We start from the raw sequence: 24,488 nt of genomic DNA, 5'->3' as shown, positions 1-24,488 counted from the left end.
TAAATGTGAGAAACGACTCAGGAAGTGCCTTTTTGATCAGATAAAAAGTATCGGTATCAGTTTAGGTCAAAAGTTTACATACACCTTGCAGAATTTGCAAAATGTTAATTGTTTTACCAAAATAAGAGGGATCATACAAAATGCATGTTATTTTTTATTTAGTACTGACCTGAATAAGATATTTCACATCAAAGACATTTACATACAGTCCACGAGAAAAAATAGTAGTTGAATTTATAAAAATGACCCTGTTCAAAAATTTACATACACTTGATACTTAATACGGTGTTGTTACCTGAATAATCCACAGCTGTTTTTTTTTTTTTGTTTAGTGATAGCTGTTCATTAGTTCCTTGTTTGTTCTGAACAGTTAAACTGCCTGATGTTCTTCAGAAAAATCCTTCAGGTCTTCCAACAATGACTGTATGATTTTGAGATCCAGCTTTTCACACTGAGGACAACTAAGAGACTGATATGCAACTATTACAGAAGGTTCAAACGCTTCCGTTTGTTTCCGAAGGAGAAACAATTTATTAAAAGCCAGGGGGTGAAAACTTTTGGAATTTGAAGATCAGGGTAAAATTCACTTATTTTGTCTTCTGGGACACATGTAAATATCTTCTGTAGCTTCTGAAGGGCAGTACTAAATGAAAAAAAAAAAAAGATAATTAATGAAAATAAGAAAAACGTACACATCTTCATTCTGTTCAAAAGTTTATACACCCCTGGCTCTTAATGCATGGTTTTTCCTTCTGGAGCATCAGTGTGCATTTGAACCTTCTGTAATAGTTGCATATGAGTCCCTCAGGGAATCATGATCAACTATCACTAAACAATAAAAAAAAAAAAACAACAAAGCTGTGGATCATTCAGGTAACAGCACAATATTAAGAATCAAGCGTATGTAAACTTTTGAACAAGGTAATTTTTATAAATTCAACTATTGTTTTCTCTTGTGGATTATATGTAAACATCTTTTATGTGAAATCTTATTCAGGTCAGTGCTAAATAAAAATAACATGCATTTTGTATGATCTCTCATATTTTGGTAAAATAATCAACATCTTGGAGATTCTGCAAGGTGTATATAAACTAGCCAGATTCAATCCTTCTGTGTATTCATCTGTGTATACATAAAAATAATTCAGCCATTCATAATATCCCTAAATTTGCTGTTGACTTTTGACAGAAGCTTGATTTAAATGAGAGAGGGAGTCATAGTAAAATAGTATATAAACATAAAATAGTATTTTATTATATGTTTTCTTATTTTATTTTATTTTTAAAAGTTATTTAAAAAAAAAACCTAGTAAGTATACTACTATTGTTTTGGCTCCTCTTGAAGCCTTTGATTATTTCCCACAGTCCATTTAATAAAATATCTTGTTCTATTTTGCAACTGGTGTTGCTGAGCATTTTTGTGTATATGCCCTGGGACCTGGAGACGGCAGTTCCCTCAGTCTCACCCCGCTATTATAGTTACACACCTCTTCTTACTCCTAGATTTAAAAGGCGCGCGTAACAAGTGGGGGCTCGCCCGGGATGCCCCTAGATGTTTGGCAACCATCATAAAAACTTGTCAGGACTTTCAAGATTTTCCTTTTTTCTGTTCTTTTGTCTTATCACGTCTGTCTCTCTCTTCATTCTGGAGTCTTTCTTCACCATTGTCCTCTTATGTTCTTCCTCCTCCCATTCTCCCTGTCTGAGCCGAGCCCACTCGTGTTACGTAACCTTTTCCTCTCTCACTTTCTCAGACGCTCTCTTTCTTTTCGTCTTGCATTCCTCCACCCCTTTTTCACCATCTTTCCCTCATAATTCCTCTGCATTTCTCTGCCAAGCCTAACCACCTCACATACTTCTCTATTTATCCCCCCTCTCTCTTTCTCTCCATCCATCTGTTCCATTCTTGCTCTCGTCCTTGCTCGCGCCTTCGCGTTATGAGTCAAGAATTACAGCTGTGCTTTCGTCCCCCGTAGAAAATATGCATCCAATTTGCGTGGATTCTTTCTGATTCATATATTTGCACTTTGTTCTAAATACACTTACAGCATAAACATAACATAACATAAATGCAAAAAATAAATAAATAAAATAAAGTAAATAAATAAAAATAAAATGAATTACTTAAACATTGTGATTTAAAGGTTACTGTAAAGTAATATTAAATAAAAATAAGACAATAATGTAAAATGTATATAAAATAATATACAATTTACTAAAATAGTAATTTAAAGATGAGTACTACTAAATATAAAAATTACTAAATAAAAGCAAAGTAAGAATTATTACTATTGTAATATTTAACTGTAAAATTTAAAATATATTTTTGTTATTAACTATTACAATTTACATTACAGTTAATTCCCCAAAGGAACATAAGTACAAAAAAAACTATTTTTCTGAAGGTAGTAAAAAAAAATATATATATATTACAAATTTAAAATTGAAATTCAATAAAATAAAATATAATGATTATTATTACCAGTGAGTAAAAAAAAAAAGCTAAATAAAAGCAAAATAAGAATTACTACTATTGTAATATTTAGCTGTAGAATTAAAATTATATTATTATTAACTATTACAATTTATAATTAATTCCCCAAGTATAGAAATATACAAAAAACATAAAATACAAAAAGCGATTTTTCTGATTAAAAATTGAGATTTAAAATTTATTGTGAAGTAATAAAATAAATAATAGAAAAAATTAGTAAAATTATTATTGTTACTACTAAATATAAAAATTACTAAATAAAAGCATTAGAATTATTACTAGTACTATTTAACTGTAAAATAAAAAAGTATTTTTATTATTATTATTAACTATTTCAGTTTGTAATTAGTTAATTCCCCAAATGCAGAAATATACCAAAAAAGGATTTTAAAAAGTCATTTAAAATTTTAGATTTTAAGCAATTAAAAAAATTAAATATACAAAAATAATATAAAAATTAAAATTCAAGAATATAATAACACTGCAAACACCGCAATTTTCACTAAGCCAAAATGTGATTTCCATTACAATTTGATTAATCACACAGCCCTACCTGCAGCTCTGTTCCAGAGCTATATCATAATCACTTGCAAGTCAAGTCTCCCGTGCAGACTCATTTATTCAGGTTTTATTTCAGTTAGCATGCTGCCTTGAAAGGCAACTGCTTATGCAGGCAGTAGACACCAAGATCACTTACTAAGCACACTATCATATCATAAAAGTTCATTCCTCCCTGTTATAATTGCTTTCATTTTCTCCTTAACCTAAAATACAGTGTAACCCTTGATCTACACAAGTGAAAAATAACAGGCAGGGCTCCATATAAAACAGTTTGCTAAGCCAGCGTGTCAGTCGGCTGGTATTTATCTGTGTTTTGGTTCATCCAGTCCCTCCGTCTCACAGTCTGAAACCCAAGAACAAAGGCAGCAGAACATTTATGCTAAACGACTCTGTCTTTGTACTCCCTCCATCAGCCCAATGTGATTTATGAAACACAATTACGAGATGATTCACTTCACAGCAGGCGCAGTGCGGGAGGATGACTCCTTTGTTGTCGCTCGCCCCGTCGTCCAAAAGCACACGTGCACGTTTGGATGGACGAATGACAACAATTAAAAGGATAGTTCATCTAAAAATGTAAATTCTGTTGTCATTTACTCACCCTCAAACCTGTATGAGTTTCTTTCATCTGTTGAACACATAAGAAGATATTCTTTCATAGTATGGAAGTCAGTGGCTACTGTCAACTGTTTGGTTACCAACATGTGAAACAACTTCAGGGCTGTTTTCATTTGTGGGTGAGTTATCCCTTTAAGCAGTTGTTATATAGTGAATATAGTCGCTGATGATGGGTGACGCTACACATTTATAAACCTATGCAAACACAGGAGAATACATCAACACCTTTTTAAAAATGCTAACAGTTCATCGCGATTCAAAATAAAAGCTCAAACCACTTTACACATTCTGATGTCCACATATGGCCGAATATTAAAGATTAACTGGACATTAAATGTTTAGTCAACATTAAAAAGGATTAGATTGCGCCGCAAAGTGTAATAACATTCGTCAAGCAGTTGGTGCCCCCTACAGGCATTTATTTTAATGTTCAGTACTTTTATTGTTTATAATACATTATGTATTTTAAGTTTTGTTTAATAAAACAATACGAGTACTTGCTTTTGATACTTTATTTGAACTAATTATTGCCTCATTGCTATTATATATGTACTTTAAGTAATTTTAAAGGCTATTGTTTGCCTAGATCTATTTTTATTACCACACACACGCAAAATTATTATAATTATCTCCATACTTGATTAATCGTCAGAATAATCGCCCGATTACTCGATTGCCAAAATAATTGTTAGTGACAGTATTAAATTTATGCTTTTGCTTGAGAGCATGATGTTAAATCACACAACTAAAATTTGTTTTAGTAAACTCGGTCATTTTAATAATTCGGTCATTTTATTTGTAGCAGGACTCGGTGTCGCCCTCTGTAGGCCTGGCTTTTGAAGTCATACTACATAGAAGTGATTAATGTACAGTTAATCGACAATATTACAAAATTAAAGTCATTTTAAAGGCTGTTGTTTTTGTTTTGGGGGTGTACTAGAACATGCTTTCATGTTTGGTGGTTCGAAAAAACGCATTTTCGCATTTTCAACATAATTTACATTATGACAGTACAGCCTGGCACATAAGGCTCGATTAGTTCCAGGTTTAATGAAGGCCCGCCTACTGAAAAATGAGATGTGTTGTGATTGGCTAAAAGATTAGACGGTATTTCAGTACTGCCACACCCCTTGTCAAAGAAGCAAGTTCCGTGTACAACTGTTAGTGTAAGCTAGATTAAAATGATTCTTACATTTTTAAGTATAAGATATTTTTTCTTACAAAAACGCATCAATTTGCTACAGGAGGCCTTCATTAACCCCCCAGAGCCGTGTAAGGCACTTTTTGTTATGGATGGATGCATATTATTGGACTTGTTTTGGACTGATGAGGAGAAAACCCGTCTATGCCATTCTAAAGCTTGGGAGTGCCAGGATTTTAATATAACTCCAGTTGTATTCGTATGAAATAATAGTAAATAATACACTACAGTAGTATTGGGTCCTATCATTAGCATGCGAGATGGTCAAGTATGTAAATAATTAAATACATTAGCACGATAATATCATGTATATTATCGTGCTAATGTATTTAATTATTTACATACTTGGTTTCTTTGGATTTCATTTATATATTCCCTGTTTTCACTTTAATTTCAATTAAAGTTGTAGTTACTCTTTGATTTATGTTACTTCTGTTAGTTTTTTTTAAAATGTCTGTATAGTTTATATTCATTTTATTGATTGGTTTTAGTACTTCAGGATAAACTGAACCAACTGAGAAGTTGATAAACTGAAAGAACTTTAGGTTATTACATTTTAACTATGTTTTAACTATAACAATCCTCTTACAAAAATATTTGACCTGAGTCTGACCAATCAGAACAGAGTATTCCAGAGAGCAGTGTGATAGTATTAAATATCTCAAGTATGATGGTGGTTCATAGTGCTCAGTGGTGCTTGTGTGAATTTCCCCCTATTTATCTTGTCTCAGCGAGTTGCCGGGTTCCACATGGGCAGATGTGAGTGGCTGCGCGTGAGGGCGTGCTCTCTCTGTGGGTCGAGGCACGACGCTGTGGGAATGTGCTGAGAGGGACTTTGTCATGAGATGGTGGTGTGCTTTTGTGTAGGGTGTACTGCTCACACTGCACACAAACCCTGATAGACCAGTATGGGCAACCAGTTTCACGTTTGTAGTCACAACACCAGACCATCACACAAAAATACACCTTGCGCAGCACACATTTTTGCCTACCCTCCGCTATGCTATTAAAACCACTGACTATTAACAGCAAATCATGGTTGTGGTCTTACATGGCAGTGGGTGACATACATTTTTTCAGACATTTTTTTTTAATTTTGGTATACATTTAAGAAGATTTTCAGGCTTTCTCACATTCTAAGTACAGAATTGAGTTCGTTTTTGCAGTTTTTGTGCTTAAACCATGAAAAACTCACGAAGTAATGTCTAAATGACGTCCTGCTGTATTAATCATACAACAAGAGATAAAGAGAATTAATTACTATATTTAGTTTCTTTAGTATTTTTAACTTCTGTTTGATAGTCCGCTCGTTATTTAATTTGTATCTTTGTTCTATTGCTTTGAATTAGTTTAATGTTTATTTTATTATTGACCATTTGTATGTCTTTTTTACCTATATTAGTTAGGTTAGTATTGTGTGGAATGTGTAATTGTGAAATTTGAATGTCATCTTAGATTTTGGCATTGTAGCAATCTTATTTTTAGCAAAAACGAATCTATATTATATTATGATACAGTGTTATCAGGAAATAAAATTATTTATATTCATATTCTGGTTGTATCACCCACTCCTAGATGTATTTCCCCTTCCTGTCATCTCTAGATTGCAAAGAAAGTTATTTAAATTCATGCTGACAAGTGTCATTTCACTGTCATTCTACTGACTGTGTTTAAAAAAAGAGATGATTCATAATGTGGAGACTGTAAATGACATGTCAAGATGGATTTCGGCACTGAATGTGTTTAGCAGTGCCCTCTATGTGTTAAACGTCATCATTACAATCAAGATGACTGATATCTTCTGTAATCTGGACCATCAGGGCTGGAAAAGTCAGAAAGAAAAATCCTTAGGGTTTCCTGTTTGTTTTAACTGTCGTCACAGCCAGCTGAAGTAAACAGAGATAACCCTCTAATGACTCCTCTAGTTAGCTAAACCACTAGATGTCTAACTTAAAACATGTTTAACCGGGTTGTTCACTTTTCTTTCTCAGATGGAGGAGAGCAGAAGGGCGCTTCGCCAGGGAAAGAGCCACAATCATCAGTCACTGGACGTGGCTGCAGGCTCAGATATCAGACCTGGAGTATCGCATCCGACAGCAGGTCGACATCTATCGCCAACTCCGTGCCAGCAAGGTTAGCAGATGCTTGATATCTACTCTGTTTGTCTTATGAGACAAAGACAGCATCCAAGGTTCAGGAATGTTTAGAATTGGGAATTCGGCTGTGTATAAAGCTTTTTGCATGCTCTCTGCAGGGTCCTGTGGAGCTGGGAGACTCCACCTCTTCCTGCCAGAGAAGCACAAATATGACGGAGACTAACGAGAATGTCCTGACCTCAGCAACATCACAGAATTTCACAGAATCCCAGTCTCGTTTGACTGATACATCTGAGAACGACGTCTCCATTAGGTACGGACAAATTTAATATTATCTATCAGTGGTGTGCAGTGGTGTTCTGAAATGAGGAGGCGAAGTCCTCAAATTACACTAATAAACAGTGGTAGGCAACAGTTAAGCGTGATTAATCGCCTCCGAAATAAACGTTTTTGTAAACATAATATGTGTGTGTGTACTGTGTATATTTATTATTTATATAAAAAATTCACACATGTACATTGGAAAAAAGTATGTTATGTTTATATATTACATATATTTATATATAATATAAATATATACATGTAAATGCATGTAAATATTTTCAAAATACATATACTGTATGTGTGTGTCTTTATATACATATAATAAATATACACAGTACACAAATATATAAACAAAAACTTTTAGTTTGGAAGTGATTAATTGTTTGAACAGCTCTATTAATAAATAAACATTACTTACACCAGTGCTCTAAGCTTACTTTTCTTTTTAGAAGGACTTTTAGGAACACCTTCTAATCAATAATCAAAAACTCTGATCAAAAATTAACCTTTCCATTACGAGGTGATATTTGACTCCTTAAAGTGATTTACAGGGAAATTTTGTTTTTATTTTTGCAGTGGCATTTTTCTAACTTTATTAAAAGTATGTCATCTTTTATGTCAGATTTTTTTAAAATTATATTTTAAATGCTTTTTAAAATTTCTAATTAAAGCAACAGAATAAGAACAAGTAGAATAAGAATAAGTTTAATAAGAATAGTGTTTAATGAGGCTCAGAGGTGGCATGAGTGCAATCAAATTCATAAATTCATGTTGGCATTAATGATTTAAATATAAAATTTTGAATATAGAAATATTAAATGATTTAAATAACTGAAAAGATACTTTAAAAATTAAACTAAAACTGCCGGTAGGTGGCGGCAAGTCGCTGATTTAACTGAATCATTCATTCATTTGATTCGTTCAAACGGCTGATTCATTCAGGAATAAAGCAAGTGACTGTCTTTATGAATCAGAAATTGAATCATTGACTCACTAGATTTGTTTAAAAATGCACGTTCATTCATGAACGAAACAATGCTGTGTTTGAATGGAGATGAGCCGCTGCACATCTATTTTTGACGACGAAATAGAGCAAAATCAGGCAATAGTGTTATAGTCAGACAATGTAAGTTAACTTCTCGTTTATTTAACTGTTGTATTAAATCATTTACACACTCCCTTAAAAATCATTAAAAGATGTGACTCATCTTAGTTCATCACAATCTCAAAGTTTCATCATAATCAACAAAGCTCTCTACACTGCACAATCAATCTCTTATTTACACTATATCTACACTGTTTATGAAAGGATTCATGAGATATCTCTGTGGTACATTACTCAACGTTGCAAAAACATGTAGAAACTTTTGAAGCTCCCCTCAGCGCAAACACAAATGTTCTGATCGGGTCAATCGCACTGGTGCTCCTAAATATTTTTACACAGTCGCACGCAGTAGTTTTCATCAGCAAATGTGACTGAAGTCGTTGCACTGTAGAGCCCTGTTACTGTACACTATCAGAAAAAAAATATTCTAATTTAGATTTTTACATTAATAATGTAATCAGTATTCCATTTATTAAAGCCAAGTATTAATCCTATCATCTTAGTGTTTTTAAGCATTTTACATTTATTCCAAAATAATTACTCAAGGCAGTAACAATTTAAACAGTATATTTTATTTGTGAACTCATGTTTAGCTATTCTTTTAGTTAACTTTAACTAAAAGAATAGTTCACTATTAATAGTACAACTATTTTTTAATTTTTCGGATGATCAGTCATCAAAGCTCGGTAAATACAGGTCACAGACTGAGAGATTTACTTTAAATTTCATCAACTGATTACTCACTAAAAGCTCCCACAGAACATGCTTTCATGCCATTTTAAGTGTTATTTTGACATATCAAAGTGGTTATATCTAAATCTATGAGTTTTTACTTGCTTTTTAAATGCATCTTCCCATTAAGGCCATTATATTGTATTAAATTGTTCATTCAGATTGATTTGCGAATGCGGAACACGCACAAACACGCGGCGGGATTCATCACATGAACCAGTCACAGCCGTCATATCCAATCATATCGCGATGGAGGCATTACCTTCTTTTACGTGACTTCCCCCATTAAACCTCATTAGTGAAGTATAAAAAACAGCCATTATTGCAAAATGTGACCCTGGACCACAAAACCAATTTTTGTAGCACGTGTATATGTGTAGCAATAGCCAAAAACACTGTGTGGGTCAAAATAATCAAATTTTCTTTTATGATAAAAATCATTAGGATATTAAGCTCATGCTCCATTAAGATATTTCGTAAATTTTCTACCATAATATATCAAAACAATATACATTGTGAAGAACTTCATTTGGAAAACTTTAAAGGTGATATTCTCAATATTTTGACATTTTTTTTTTTTTTTTTTTTTTTTTTAAATTTTAGATTTTCAAATAGTTGTATCTCAGCCAAATATCCTAACAAAAATACATCAATGGAAAACTTATATATTCAGTTTTCATCATGTGTAACTCTCAATTTCAAAAAATGGATCCTTAAGACTGGTTTTGTGGTCCAGGCTCACAAATGAATTCAGACAGGGTGAATGCAGTGGGGACTTGTATTACCATTGAATCATATTATCCATTAACTTGGTAAGAACTGGATTGTACACTTTTTCTTTTTACAGTAGCGTGGCAGAAGTGTCCGACACGTGCCCGTCGAGTTTGGACAGCAGCTGTACGTCTGCACGAACACGCCCGCTGCTGACCTGCAGGAGACGACGTCTTATCCACCCGAACACGGTCCACAATCTCAACAGCAAGGTGCGTTTGTGTAAACTCTCTTGAATGTATCAATAATCCAGGAGCACATTTATTGCTCATTTTGAAGTATATCTAAAGTGAGTTTCCTTCTTTTATCAGGTTCAGAGAGTGTCTTTCTCACCTCCACGCGTATGTGAGGTCAACGGCTCGTGTGTCATGTGTGGCAGTGCTCCTCCCCTCTGTAAACCAGGCGTACAGTATGATCGCCCTCTGGTGGAGAGAGTCGCACATCATGACCGCAGCATCCACCCTGTTCTGTCCATGCAATCGGGTGAGATGCACATGCACAGTCAGATGCAATTAGAACCAACAGTTATTTCATGTATTTACACAATACCAGTTTTTGAACAGTAAGATTTTTTTAAATTTGTGAAGAAGTCTCTTCTGCTCACCAAGCCTGCATTTATTTGATTCCAAGTGCAGCAAAAACAGTGAAATTTTGAAATATTTTTACTATTTAAAATAACTATTTTCTATTTGAACATGTTTTAAAACGTGATTTATTCCTGTGATTTCAAAGTGAATTTTTAGCATCATTACTCCAATCACACGATCCTTCAGAAATCATTCTAATATACTGATTTGCTGCTCAAAAAAACATTTATGTTGAAAACAGCTGAGTAAATTTTTTTTTTTAGGTTTCTTTGATGAATAGAAAGTTCAGAGGAACAGCATTTATCTGAAATTGAAATCTTTAATAACATCATCAATGTCTTTGTCATCAATTTAAAGCATCCTTGCTAAATGAAAAAGTATTAATTTCTATAACCCCCCCCCTCCATGATACAGTGTATAATGTTACGAAAGCTTTTCATTTCAGATAAATGCTAATCTTTTTATTCATAAAAGAATCCTGAACAGCAAATCAGCATATTAGAATGATTTTTGAAGGATCATGTGACACTGAAGACTGAATGATGCTAAAAATGTATCTTTGATCACAGGAGTAAATTACACTTTAAAATATATTGAAATAGAAAGTAGTTATTTTAAATAGTCAAAATGTTTCAAATTTTTACTGTTTTTGTTGTACTTTGGATCAAATAAATTCAGGCTTGGTGAGCAGAAGAGACGTCTTTAAAAGACATTAAAAATCTTACTTTTGACTGGTAGTGTAAATATATTTATAAAGAGCCAAACCACAAAGAGATTCAGTTCAGCATTCAGTTCAGTTTAAGAAATAGTTGTTCCATTCTTAGATTTGTTAGAATTCATTATTGTAATGATTCGCTCTAATTTTTTCTCTTTTTTTCCCTCTGGTTGTTTTTTTTCAGATGTGGCCCTCAGCTTACAATTGCAGAAGGTGTTGAGATCTCATTGGCAGACTCGTCCCTTTGACCGTATCAAACCGGTCAAAAAGATCTCTCTCAAACGCAAGCTCTCCATCACACCATCATCTTCCTCCTCCTCCTTCCTCTCTAAACATAAATTCAGACTGTCAAACTCGCATGCGGCTGCAGTCCGTAAGTACACACAGATTTATACTCACAGCCACTGACTGTGTCACAGTGACCAAAGTCATTCATTTTTAATTCTTTCTCTGTCAGGGTTGGCCCGTCACAAGAGCAGGGCAGAGAGGCTGCACAGGCAGCAGGTGGACAACGTCTCATGTGTCCCAAAGCCGGACATGCTCACACCCTGCCGGCCGGATCGCGTGCTGGACCGGAGTCATAGTAGGAAGAGGGTCAGGGAGCATTCACTGGACAGAGCAGACTGTGAGTGCACTGAATTTCATATATGCATGACCCTAAATACATCTTAAATGGTGCGCTTTAATGAATGCTTTTGTTTATTTCAGCTATGTAGTTACTAACAGCATAAAATGCATGCAGCTGTAAATGTAGAATGTGGAGCACCCATGGGCAGATATTAATGTAGGCTTGGGGTAAAAAAAGACACCCAAATTAATTCAAAATACTGGGTTAAATAATGCCCATGCACTATTAAACTAAAACAGTTATGACTGTCATGGCTGAAGTAAAATGCGAAAATAAAGTGTTGATTATGAGCATTGTAACCAATCACAGATGCACTTTTGAGTGCATGAGTGAGCAATCAAAAGCATTTAGATTAGTCACCAGTGAAGAAAGAAATCCAGTAAAAACAGTTTTTTGTATTTTTTATGTAATCTATTAATCAACTTTAATAAACGTCATGACAATATAAAGGGCAGTAATCTCCAGTAATTATTTTTGTCATAATATTGCAGGCCTACCCTATAATGAGTTGCTGTTTTTGAACTTTATGTACTTTATTTAGGCTTTTAAAATTACATTAATCTCATACCTTTATGCCATGTCAGATGCAGCTGTTGTGCCGCCTAGCAGTGTAAAAATGTCTCTTGTTAATAGCAGTTTATTGGTATTCTGACAGACTGAATTTATAGGTTTAAATTAAGTATTTTACTACAAAAGACAAAAGATACATTTAATAATGTAAATGTAAAATTGCCCTCACAAATGTAAAAAAATGCCCCTGGATATCAAATTCTCCTTTACTCTTAATGAAAGAGTTCATTTTTGAACTTAGACTTTCCAAATGGCTCAGTGAGACCAGCACAATGTTTTGTGGCCGTAGTTTTTTCATTTCTACAATTTTTTGTAATTTTTCCTTTTTTTCTGTAGCTCCAAAAGTGATGATGGATGCAGGCAGTCCATGTCCGTCTCTGTCCAGCATTCACTCCTCCAACACCAGTCCCTTGACCAGACAGCTTTCCCTTCCTGTTGAGAGCAGCACTCCTCTGGGAAACAGCGTGGTACGTTCATTAGTTTCTTTACAATAGATTTGGTCTGAGCCAAAAGCGCTCTGACATGTGGCAGTTGAACTTTGAGCTAATTGAGTTTGAATCCAGCTTTTGGGACAGTCATATCCCCCTTCCCCTCCACATTCCTTCCTATACTGTCTAATATTTGCAAAAAAAAAAAAATCTTAAGTAAGTCTTAATTCTTAAATTCAGTTGTCAAATATAAGGTCATAAACAGAGAGCTTACATTTGGGGATGGAAAATAGAAATCATGATATGGCCTAATGTTGATTGTTAAATGTTAAAATTAAACAAATGTCAGGACTGTACATTCGAAGTCAGAATATGGCACTAGTGCTAGGTTTTTAACAGAGCTTGTGTTCACTTTTCATACGTGACTTGTATTTTTGTTTTATGCAGCCCATTCGGAGAAGAAGAGGCGAGAGTCCGTTTGATATCAACAACATCGTCATTCCAATGTCAGTGGCCGCCACCACCAGAGTGGAGAAACTTCAGTACAAGGAAATTCTCACACCCAGGTGTGTCTCCAAGTCACTCCCAGTGCCTCTTAATTCATCGTTCATTCATTGAACTCTATAAAAGCTGACTGTTTCATATTTGATATGCAAATTTATAAGGCCTATAAATGAAAAACTCGTACACAATCTACTACATGCCTTCTGTCATCCGACTGATAGTTTAGACTTTTTTTAGTAAGCAAAAACCCTTTTAATATAATTGTAACAACATCCTTTCTGCTGTGAAATGATTTTTATGAAGTAAATGTAAGAATAACTTTAATATTGCGAGTAATATTTCAAGATAAAAGCTTACTGGACTGAAGTACCTTGGGTTAACTTGAATATTCATACATTCTCTCTAAAATATAAATATGAAATATGTTGCATCAGGCCTTTGAGGAACGTTTATTTGCTCATCTCTCAAGTATCATTGTATTGTCTTAAATTATATGTTTCGCCCCCAACGATAAAAACAGAGCTTTGATCATTAAACTAAGCATTAAAATAATCTTATCTTATATATTATTGGTAGATATAGAGTGGCAACTGATTTTTATGATTTTATGGAAGTAATCTGTTATATATGGAAGCCTGTTTCCACCACTAAATAAAAAATATAGGTAATTGTGACTTCTTATCTCACAATTCTGACTTTGTTTTTCAGAATTGAGATATAAACTCGCAATTCTGAGAAATGAAGTCAGAGTTGCATGATACAAACTCACAATTGTGAGTTATAAAGTCAGAATTGTGAGATATAAACTCGCAAATCTAACTTTTTTTCTCAGAATCGTTATATAAACTCACAACTGTGAGTTATAAAGTCAGAACTGTGAGATATAAACTCGCAAATCTAACGTTTTTTCTCAGAATTGTTATATAAACTCACAATTGTGAGTTTGTAAGATCAGAATTGAGAGACAGCCTCGCAATTCTGAGAAATAAATTCAGAACTGCGAGATATAAACTCACAATTCTGACTTTTTTTATTTTTTTTGTGAGATAAATTGAGTTTATATCTCACAATAGTGATATAAAGTCAGAATTGCAAGATACAAACTCGCAAATGTTTTTTTCGCAATTGCAAACTTTTTTTTTTCTCAGAAATGCTAGTTTATATCTCGTAATTGACTTTTTCTCAGAATTGCAAGATATAAACTCACAAATCTGACAAACAAAGTCAGCTTTATTATAAAGTGACGTCTCAGAACTGAGATTTTATATCTTGCAATTGTGACTTTTTTTTCCTCAGAATTGAGTTTATATCTCGCAATTCTGACTTTATAACATGCAATTGCAAGTTAAGTTAGAATTGTGAGATATAAACCCGTAATTCTGAGAACATATCAGTCTTTTCCCCCTCAAAATTGGACTTGATAACTCGCAATTGCGAGTTAAATCTCAGTTCGAAGAAAAAGAGTCACAATTGCAATAGAAAAAAAGTCAGAACTGTGAGATACAAACTCACAATTGAGTTTTTATCCACAGTTATGACTTTTTTTCATAGAATTGTGATACAAACTCTTTTTTTTCAGAGTTGATTGATATAAACTCAAATTTGAGTGAGAAATAAAGTCAGAATTGTAAGATAAAAAGTCACAATAACCTTTTTTTTTTTTTTTTTTTTATTCAGTGGCGGAAACGGGCTTCCATAGTTACACTTGTAAAGATCTCATTGATTTACATTACAGGCCATAAAAATGTTATTTTTTGGCCATATAAATATGAATAGGTGTCCCAATCTTTTAATTTTTTTTTTTTTTTTAAATAGCTGTTTTCCTTCTCGAATCCATATTCTCACTATATCATACTATATGGGTCAATAAAATCCTGATGCATCAAATATGATACTTAACTAAAAACACACATACAAACTTAGATTTTGCCTGAAGGTTTAATAAACTATTCCATTTCACACTTATTTCTCTGTTGTTCAGATGGAGGGAAGTGGACGTCTTAGCCAAACCACTGGCAGAGGAAGACAATAACATTCCGGTATAACATGATTTTCCTCCAGTCATTTCACATGTATTCCAATTCAACCTCTCGTTGATGCTTATTAGTAACGTGACCTAATGGTTGATCTGTGTAGGTGGAGGATCTTTCAGATGCTACTTTCACTAAACTCCACCAGCCGTTAGAGGATCAGGAGCGTTCTCGTTGGCGATGGACGGCTCTCGCCCCCGCCAAGAGGAGAGGCAGCAGGTACTGCCCTGCCCTGCGTCTATACCAGATGACATTTTTTCCTGTTTTGTGAGTTTATACTTAACCGTGTCGTTTCTCAGGTCCTACAAATCCTTGGACGGGCGAACGACACCGTCGATAGTGGGAACGAACCCTTCGACACCTCAGCCCTCATCGCCAGATGCAAGTCACTTCCACGTCCTGCAGGACTACGGGCCGGTGCCGTCACCCCTGAGCCCACCCAGCCCCGACACGCCGTGCTCCCGTGACGCACACACACCTTACACCAGAGACGCACACAGACTGCTGTACAGCGAAGACACGTGTGGCTCCACATCAGACTGCACCTTTGAGGAGATGGTAACAAACGCATAATATCATGCCATTTTCATGATCATCATCCTATTCATTTTCTCCATAGAAGAAATTTTGGAAGAAAAAAAAAAAAAAGTTTTGTGTTACATTCTTTCTAAAGAGCAATCTAAAATGAAAGCAAATTATTCTTTTGTAAGCTCTAGTATTTTGGGAAAAGTGGTTTGTCTCATTGCCACTGTCGCAGCGTAATCAGTGAAGTTAAAATTTTTACCTTCAGCTTACATTTAATAGTGGGTCTGAAAAATGCACTTTTAGCTTTCAGTAAAAAATATTACAATAATAAAAAAAACAAAAAACAAACCAAAAAATAAATAAATAAATAAAAAATAAAAATCAAGGCTGCATTTGTTTGATTAAAAACACAGAAAAAACAGCAATATTGTGAAATAGTATTGTAATTCAAAATAATGGTTTTCTGTTTTAATACATTTTAAAAATATAATTATTTCTGTGATGCTAAGCTGAATTTTCTTTGGTCATTACTCTAGTCTTCAGTGTCACATGATCCTTCAGAAATCATTCTAATATGCTGATTTACTATCAATGTTGAAAACATTTGTGCTGCTTAATATTGTTTGTTTTTTTTGTTTTTTTTTTGTGGAACCTGTGATTAAAAAAAAAAAAACCAGCATATATTTAAAATAGAAATATTTTCTAACAGTATAAACTACCGTTTAAATTTTGGGCTCAGTGAGTTTTTTCGGTGTCTTTCTTTGAAAAAAATGAATACTTTTATTTAGCAATGACGTGTTAAATTGATAAAAAGTGATATTAAAAACTTTTTAAAAATCTAAAAGAGTTTTATTTTGAATAAATGCTGTTCTTTTTAAATTATTCATCAAAAAATCATGAAAAAGTATCACAGGTTCCAAAAAATATTAAGCAGCACAACTGATTCCAATATTCTAGAACAATTTCTGAAGGATCATGTGACACTAATGACTTAGAGTAATGGCTGATTAAAATTCAGCTTTGCATCACAGAAATAAATTATATTTTGAAGTATATTAAAATAGAAAACTGTTATTTTAAATTGCAATAATATTTCATAATACTACTTTTTTCTGTATTTGTTTTTGATCAAATAAATGTAACTTTGTGCATAAGAGACTTGTTTAAAAAACATTAAACTCTTTTGAACGGCAGTGCAAATATTACAATTTAAAATGACTTTTAAAATAAATGTAATATATTTTTGTGAAACTAAAGCTGAATGTTCAGCATCATTATTCCGTTTATCAGTGTCACATGATCCTTCAGAGATCATTCTAATATGATTTCTCAGATTTGCTGCTCAATTATTGTCGGTGCTGAATTATTTATTAATTTAATAATATAAGTTTTTATCAACATTGATAGTTTGCACTGCTTAATATTTTTGTGGAAATGGACTTTTTTCAGGATTCTGGAAGTTCAAAAGAGCAGCATTTATTTGAATTTTAATTTTATTATAACAATGTAAATGTATTAATTTCTTAAAAAAATAAAAAATGAACTTGCCCCAAAATCACTGAACAGCAGTATTTTTATATTTTATATTATGATATTTATATTTAGTATTTGTTTAGAAACTGGACGCTTCAATGCGTTTTGTTTTTTAAATGCCTATGGAGAAAATAAATGGGAAAAATATGTACAGAAACAAAATTTAATTTCTTTACTGCAACTGCTTCTCTTAACACGCTGTATGTTTTCCTGGCAGACGGTCCAGCCCTGGGAACCCAGGAGTTTTCCTTTACCCGAGGACCCGATAGTGGAGCCCGAGACGGACAAGAGTCAACTGAGCTTTCCCACAGGCCTCGGAGCCGACGCCCACTGCAGGGCGGAGTCAGAGAGCGACGTTTCCTCGCCGTGACGTCAAACTGATTAACTAACGGGAACGACCTGAAAACCACACCTCCTATGGCATTAATTGAGAAAAAAAACTCATACTAATCAAAACGAAACGAAAAAATCTGTCGGGACTTCTGTTGTTTGATATTCAAACATCAGCCAATTATTTTCACAGTTTTTAGTGAATATTACCGAACATAGAAAGCTAAACCTGTCTTCTAAAACTCTTTTCTCAGAAGAAAAATGTAAACGAGATGTATGAAAGTTGTTTCCATAAATGTTTTCATAGTCAGCTAAATATATCATTGGGACTTAGTGTGGTATTCTAACCTGTCAGGTGAACACTATGTAGTGCACTGTGTAGCAGACTTAAGAGGGCTTGACCAAAGGGTGCCTCTCTGCTGACTTATATATGTATGCTTGTGTTGTGAAGTGACAAACCAAAACCTGACAAAAATGCTTGTCCGCGTTATTCTCGGTTGATGGTCTTGTACCAAGCAGAGACGATCTTCTCAGTTAAAAAAGCACTTCACAGGGCGTCAATATCTTGCTCTCTTCCTCAACCCTAACTTTTTCTCTTTCTTTTTAATAATTTCCCACCAGCATATGCTAACGTCCATGGCATCATGTATCACAATGTTGTCTGAGAAATTGCAAAACGAAGCCTTTAGTGCACATTAGTTTAGCTCTCACACTTTGCCCCTTACGTGTTCCAGGCTCTTTCTACGTCATCTGTTGAGATTGTACTTTGTATTCCTTCTTCAAGGAGCCAGATGTTTCACACAGACCTGCCCTTCTCAGGTTATGCAGTTGTATGGAAACTCGTGTTAACAAGGCGTCTGTTTTTCCTTCACTTTGTCGGTGTGACCCCATATTAGTCGTCTTATTCGGCACTGTCGCCCCTTTGAGAATCTACTTGCTATGCAACTCAACATTATTGTTGTGGCCCTGTCCTTTTTCTTTTTCATACAATCACTGTCTTTTTTTATTTCTTTGATGTGTCTTTCTCTTCATAGCTGTTTGAGACAGGTTTCATTGTAATTCAGACTGTTTCAGATGTTAAATCATTTGCAGAAAAAAACAAAAAACAAAAACACCCTTTTGTAAATAGTACCATTAAAACGAATCAAACTCCATTCAGATTGTTCGTCTCATCACTGCGTGCTGTAACGCTGTCAACATGACACTTAGCATGAGACAACCAACCACATTTTGTCCTGTAAAGTGATGTTTCCGACACCTCTACTACACCAGATGCCTTGTAGATGCCTTGTCCGTGCTTGTGCTGCTCTTGACAACAGTGGAAATGGATTTTTTAACAGTAGTTTTGACACATCTGGTGCAGACGTGAGAGAAATCATATATTTAGGGATTACGAAAATGGTAGGACTTGGTTTTATCCATCAGAAGTTAATAAGATCATTAAGAGGTAACAACCTGAATGCTTGCAAATAATTATGGTAGACCACAGATTTATTCACACCTATGGGTGAGACTTCCGGTTCAGTTACACTATAGGGAAAGATAAAATTAATAATAATAAAATTGTACTGCTAAAAATAGCTGGACACGGATGAGACCGGAAGCCAGACCTATAAAATTTACAAATGGCTGCGCCCACTCTTACGGGAAAAAAATGTGGATAAAGATTTAATTATTCTAATTCTATGAGAATAGGAATGTCCACTTCAAAATTACAATGATAATGAAACAGAGGAACGAAGTCGCTGAAAACACGCTGAGTACTTCTTTTTCCAAGTTGACGAGTGATAAATCATGACATCCATCAGCCAATCAGAACCCATCAGGGTTTAAAGTGTTGGAAGCATTTAAAGCCCTAAATATGATAACACTGTTTCAAAAATCTAAAATGCCGGTATATACTGTATTAGAAAAAAGTTATATATTTTAAATTACACATTGTAGTACATTACATTAAATTACACATCTTTACTAAATAATATGCTCCTATTTGTCTTTGTATGTTAGGGAAAAAGTAAATTAGTTAATCTTAGTTGGGACAAAAATAAATAAATACATACAATGAAATGTATTTACATTTATGTTTACTTATTTTAGGTATTTTATACTTTAATAATGGATTGTGGAAAAAACGCTTTTATCTATAAATGTGTACACTGAAAAGGACAGATTTATGTTTTTTCTCACCACAAAGGTTTGTAATAATATATAAATCTATAATAATAATTATAAGTCTTACATAGACCCCCCAGCTCCCCAGTGCAGCTGTCTGGGTCTCCTGGCCTAAAATAATGTCTATTTTTGGCCTGCATTTATAAATGATAAACACATCTTGCATTTCTGACTTTGTTTTTTTAGAATTGCGACATAAACTCGCGAGTTATTAAGTCAGAATTGCGAGATATAAACTACTTTTTTTGGATATTAAATGATTAACACAGTGAGACCAAAAATATGTATTAAGAACGTAAACTGGGTCAGTTTTGATTTTATGTTGAAGATGTCTTTTCATGTTACTTTTTTTTTTCTCAGAATTGAGTGATTTAAACTCACAATTGCGAGTTACAAAGTCAGGATTGCAAGATATAAACTCACAATTCTGACTTTTTTTCCTTAGAATTGAGTGATATAAACTCACAATTGCAAGAAATAGTCAAAATTGCGAGGTTTTTCTCGCAAATGCAAGTTTGTATCTCACAATTTTGATTTTTTTTCCCCATGCAATTCAGATTTTTTTCTCTCAAAAAGATCAAGATCTCAGAATTAAGAGTTTATATCTCACAATTCTGACTTATCTCGCAATAGCGTGTTGTAAAGTCATAATTGTGAGATATAAACTCGCAATTCTGGAAAAAAAAGTCAGAATTGTGAGTTTTGACGCACAATTCTGACTTCACTTCTCAGGATTTCGATTTTATTTCCTCGCAGTTGCAAGTTTATATCATGCAATTCTGAGAAAAAGACAGATTTGTGAGTTTATATCTCAATTCTGACTTTATAACTCACAATTGCAAGTTTTTATCACAATTTTGGGGGAAAAAAAAAAGTACGAATTGCGAGTTTGTATCACGCAGTTCTGAAAGATTTTTGCAGTTGCTAGTTTTGTGAGAAAAAAAATCTGAATTGTGAGATAAAAATTACTTTTTTTTACGGGCTTCCATGTTGAAGCTGTCCCTTTAAGTCAGTTCTTTCTTCTGAAGTATGAAAACAAAAGCATCAGGACATTTGCTTAATATCCTTTATTTCCAAATTCACATGTACATCAACAAGAATCATTGTAAACCAGTTATTAATAAAACACACAAACAATATTGACAACCACAGTTCCCAAGCTAAAATTTACAACTGCAAAAATGGTGTATGGAGTCAATGACAACAGGATGGCAAAACTGCACCTAGAACCATGTCGCAGGTGTGCTATAGAGTGAGACATTTAAACCAAAGGACCGACTGACTTTCTTTCCCTCTTCCCGTCCGCTAAGCACTCACCTCCCCCCCTCAACACAACATCACAACCGTAACAAACAGCTTATCCCATATCCAAGCTTTTCTAGTCAGAAAACGTTCAGAAACATGTTGCCAATCCATGTAAAAACTCAGCATGCATATTAAAATGTTGCAGGCATGGTTTCTGAACTTCTCTGCTTTTTTTTCTTTTTTCTTTTTTTTTGAAGTCTCTTCAAGTCCTTATATAAACATACAGTCATAAACATACAATAAACATACATTAAATATCTAATGGTAGTTACACGGCTCCATCTCCAACACAAAGAAACAGGGGGTGCCGTCCGAGTAGTGCTCTTTTTCCACTACTATCTACATAGATTCCTAATAAGCACGTCAGCGAGTATGGGATATACGCAAGTAGGCGTGTAAGAGGCAACGCTGCTTACATGAAATGCATGCAAGGAGCAAAGATAGTGTGGAGTGGTTTGAAGCTCATTAAACATTCTGCGATAGTGCAGTGCAGGGGAGAGAACTGAAGCCATATGATTGGCTGAGGTCATTACATCATCATTCAGTCAAATAGAATACCTTGACTTAAGGTTTTACAGCTAGAAAGTGGTAGCAGACGATGCAGTCAGCATGCTTGTGCTCCAGTGATACTTTTCGTGAAGAATACAATACTCTTGATATTGTAAACGTAGTGGGCAAATTTATAATACAGTGTGTGCCTGAAGAATTGAGAGTTTGGCAATTAACCTTATGAATTTTTTCTCAGCTTGAGCTGAAAGTCATAGCGAGAAATGCGAGGAACTGTTGGCAGTATTATGGAGAAAGTTTACAGGTGCATAGGTTGTTTTTCTAAAAGATATCTCACATGCAACCTGTCATTAATAAAACAAGTTTTAAAACACTTTACAACAACGTTAGTCAATGCATTTTAACTTTAACAAAAAGAGCCATTTTTTACAGCAATTTTTAATCTAGGTTGGTATATTTACTACTGTATTATCTACTGTTAGTAAATAAATGTTAAAATGCATTTGTGTATGTAGAAATGAACATTTATCGAGATTAATAAATGCTGTAAAAGTATTGTTCACTGTTATTTCAATGCATTAACTCGTGCTAACAAATAAAACTTCATTGTAAAGTGTTACCAATAAAACAGGTAGCTACAATTTTTGTTTTACGCTTACGTTAAAAAATTTAAACGAATGTTAAATGTTCGGTTAGTTGCCAAGGACAAGCAAACAAAAAACAGGAGAGGCATTTTCAAATCAATCATTTAAGACTGCCAGTAGGCACACAAAAAAAGTGTTTTCATATCATAAACATCCCATATTCACCCACAGAATAATACTGCAAGAGACGTTTCCTTATGAAGCACTCTGAATCTCATGGTCATTTTAGACGTGTAATCTCTGATCAACAGCACAAGAACTAAAGAGCTTTCAGCTTTTGACACAAGCTGTTACACACCTGTTTTTCTTCACATAAGCCTTGTAAATCATTTCAAAGACGGACCGTTTCTTTCTTTCTCAAAGTCAAGATACGATGCTCTAATTTTCATTTTAAGCACTGCTAAGCGACTTATTCATAATCTCGATCTAAATTTAACCTGATTTAAAAATGAGAACAATCCTCTCTGAAAATGGGTTCTGTATGAACTGTCCTAAATCCAGTAGTAACCAAAAAATGGCATGCCTAAGGAAATATATAATGGTCAACAAAAGCCATACAAATACATGAATGTCATTTTTTGCTACTAAATATAGTCAAGGGAGGGCAGTTGGAGGAAATTTCCAATTGTTAAATTCCCACTGTGGACACTGCCTTAACGCAAAGGACGAGGCAAATTCATACATGATTCACAGTTCAAACAGCTTCGTTGGCCTGTAACAAATCTTAAGTATTACAAAATCGAACAGTGATTGCCAAAAGTTACTTGGCGTTGTTTTCTGGGCCACAAAATGACTTTCAGAGAGAGGTTAGAATACCATCAGGTATGTGGAAGAGAATGGGAGGGGGGCGTGGTTTGGTGGCGGTATGGTCCAATCACAAGCCCTGCTTGGCCAGCGATGCAGACACCTGGTCAGCGAGGGTGGAAAGCTGCGGAGGGTCTGCCATGTTGATGCTGCCAGAAGAGGAGACGGTGCTCAGGCCGTGTGGCGACTCATCCAGAGACACGATTTCTGCGCCATGGTCGGTTCGCGCTTTGGCCTGCTCGCGGAACATCAGTTTGTGCGACTCAATCTGGAAAAGGGAAATATATCTATGAACTAATGATCGCGAGTGAAACCTCTGAGGTGAAATGGAAAGCATCCAGTGTTGGTTTATGTTGGCTCGGAGCAGACCTGAGATTCTTGGATGGAGATTAAAACTGAATTCTGGACTGAAAATCTAATGTAACAGTGCTATTTCCATAATCCCCTAGGTGTATTTGAGTTTCTAATACTTAATGATACTAGATGAGTTTGGTCCATTGATCCATGGATAAATAGTTTATCAAAATATCAAACAAAGAAAAGGTGTAAGATGGTGTTAAAAAGGACAAAAGAACAGACAAAAAAATCCTAAGAAAATAATAAATTAAAATAATAAATAATAATAATAATAAATAAATAATAAATAAAAAAATTAAATATTGAAAAAATTAACAATGTGATTATTTTTGTCAGTTGCTATTGTTGTATTGATTTCCTGTCACTCTGTGCCAGAAGATGGCACCCAAGATGCATTTCACAAGAAGCTTGTGCAAGCTTACAAATCAATATGCAATTTATTTTTAATTTAGTTATATGAAATATTATATCATTGTTCATCACTGATTCATCTACCAATTTGCACATTAATTAATTAAGTCATTTCTTATTTGCAAATGGATTTATCAAATTATTTATGCATGCATGCATGCATGCAAAAATAACCAGTGCACCAGCGCAAAATTGGTTTTGCCTGTAATGTCTTGCATGTATTTATTTATTTTGTTCATTCATTCATTCTTTCTTTCATGCATACAATTATGCATGTATGCATAAATGGTTTTGCCTGTAGTGCCTAATGAATTAATGCGTGCATGCATGCAAAATTAACCAGTGAATGAAAAAATGATTTTGCCTGTAGTGCCTATTTAATTATCCACTCATTCATTCACACATGCATTTTTTTATCCATCCAAAATTGAAACATGAAAAAATGGTTTTGCATGTAGTGTCTTGTATTCATTCATTCATGCATGCATGCACTTTTTTATGAATGAAAAATTGGCCAGTGCATGAAAAAATTGGTT

The 24,488-nt window shown here is 34.2% G+C and overlaps 2 protein-coding genes across 14 annotated transcripts in view; one reads left to right on the top strand and one right to left on the bottom strand.

The window, feature by feature from the left end:
* Positions 1–18,906, top strand: part of kansl1a (KAT8 regulatory NSL complex subunit 1a) — a 28,438-nt gene extending 9,532 nt beyond the window's left edge. Inside the window, exons 3-14 of the mRNA XM_051123859.1 lie at positions 6,866–7,007; positions 7,129–7,283; positions 9,979–10,114; positions 10,214–10,385; positions 11,389–11,577; positions 11,662–11,829; positions 12,739–12,869; positions 13,278–13,396; positions 15,316–15,373; positions 15,471–15,583; positions 15,664–15,922; positions 17,640–18,906. Of these exons, the coding sequence (XP_050979816.1) occupies positions 6,866–7,007; positions 7,129–7,283; positions 9,979–10,114; positions 10,214–10,385; positions 11,389–11,577; positions 11,662–11,829; positions 12,739–12,869; positions 13,278–13,396; positions 15,316–15,373; positions 15,471–15,583; positions 15,664–15,922; positions 17,640–17,792 (1,795 nt within the window). The 3' untranslated portion in view covers positions 17,793–18,906. The remainder of the gene's footprint in view (positions 1–6,865; positions 7,008–7,128; positions 7,284–9,978; positions 10,115–10,213; positions 10,386–11,388; positions 11,578–11,661; positions 11,830–12,738; positions 12,870–13,277; positions 13,397–15,315; positions 15,374–15,470; positions 15,584–15,663; positions 15,923–17,639) is intronic.
* Positions 18,907–22,681: 3,775 nt separating this feature from the next.
* mapta (microtubule-associated protein tau a) overlaps positions 22,682–24,488 on the bottom strand; it is a 41,801-nt gene continuing 39,994 nt past the window's right edge. For 12 of the 13 annotated variants that reach the window (XM_051123875.1, XM_051123877.1, XM_051123862.1 and 9 more), the window contains one exon: positions 22,682–23,452. In XM_051123875.1, the coding sequence (XP_050979832.1) occupies positions 23,255–23,452 (198 nt within the window). In that variant the 3' untranslated portion in view covers positions 22,682–23,254. The remainder of the gene's footprint in view (positions 23,453–24,488) is intronic. The other variant, XM_051123863.1, reaches the window with a different exon arrangement.

The sequence above is a fragment of the Labeo rohita genome, chromosome 12 (genome assembly GCF_022985175.1).
Source record: "Labeo rohita strain BAU-BD-2019 chromosome 12, IGBB_LRoh.1.0, whole genome shotgun sequence".
Lineage (NCBI taxonomy): Eukaryota > Metazoa > Chordata > Actinopteri > Cypriniformes > Cyprinidae > Labeo > Labeo rohita.
The sequence above is the reverse complement of the archived record's forward strand: the minus strand, read 5'-3'. Positions and strand labels throughout refer to the sequence as shown.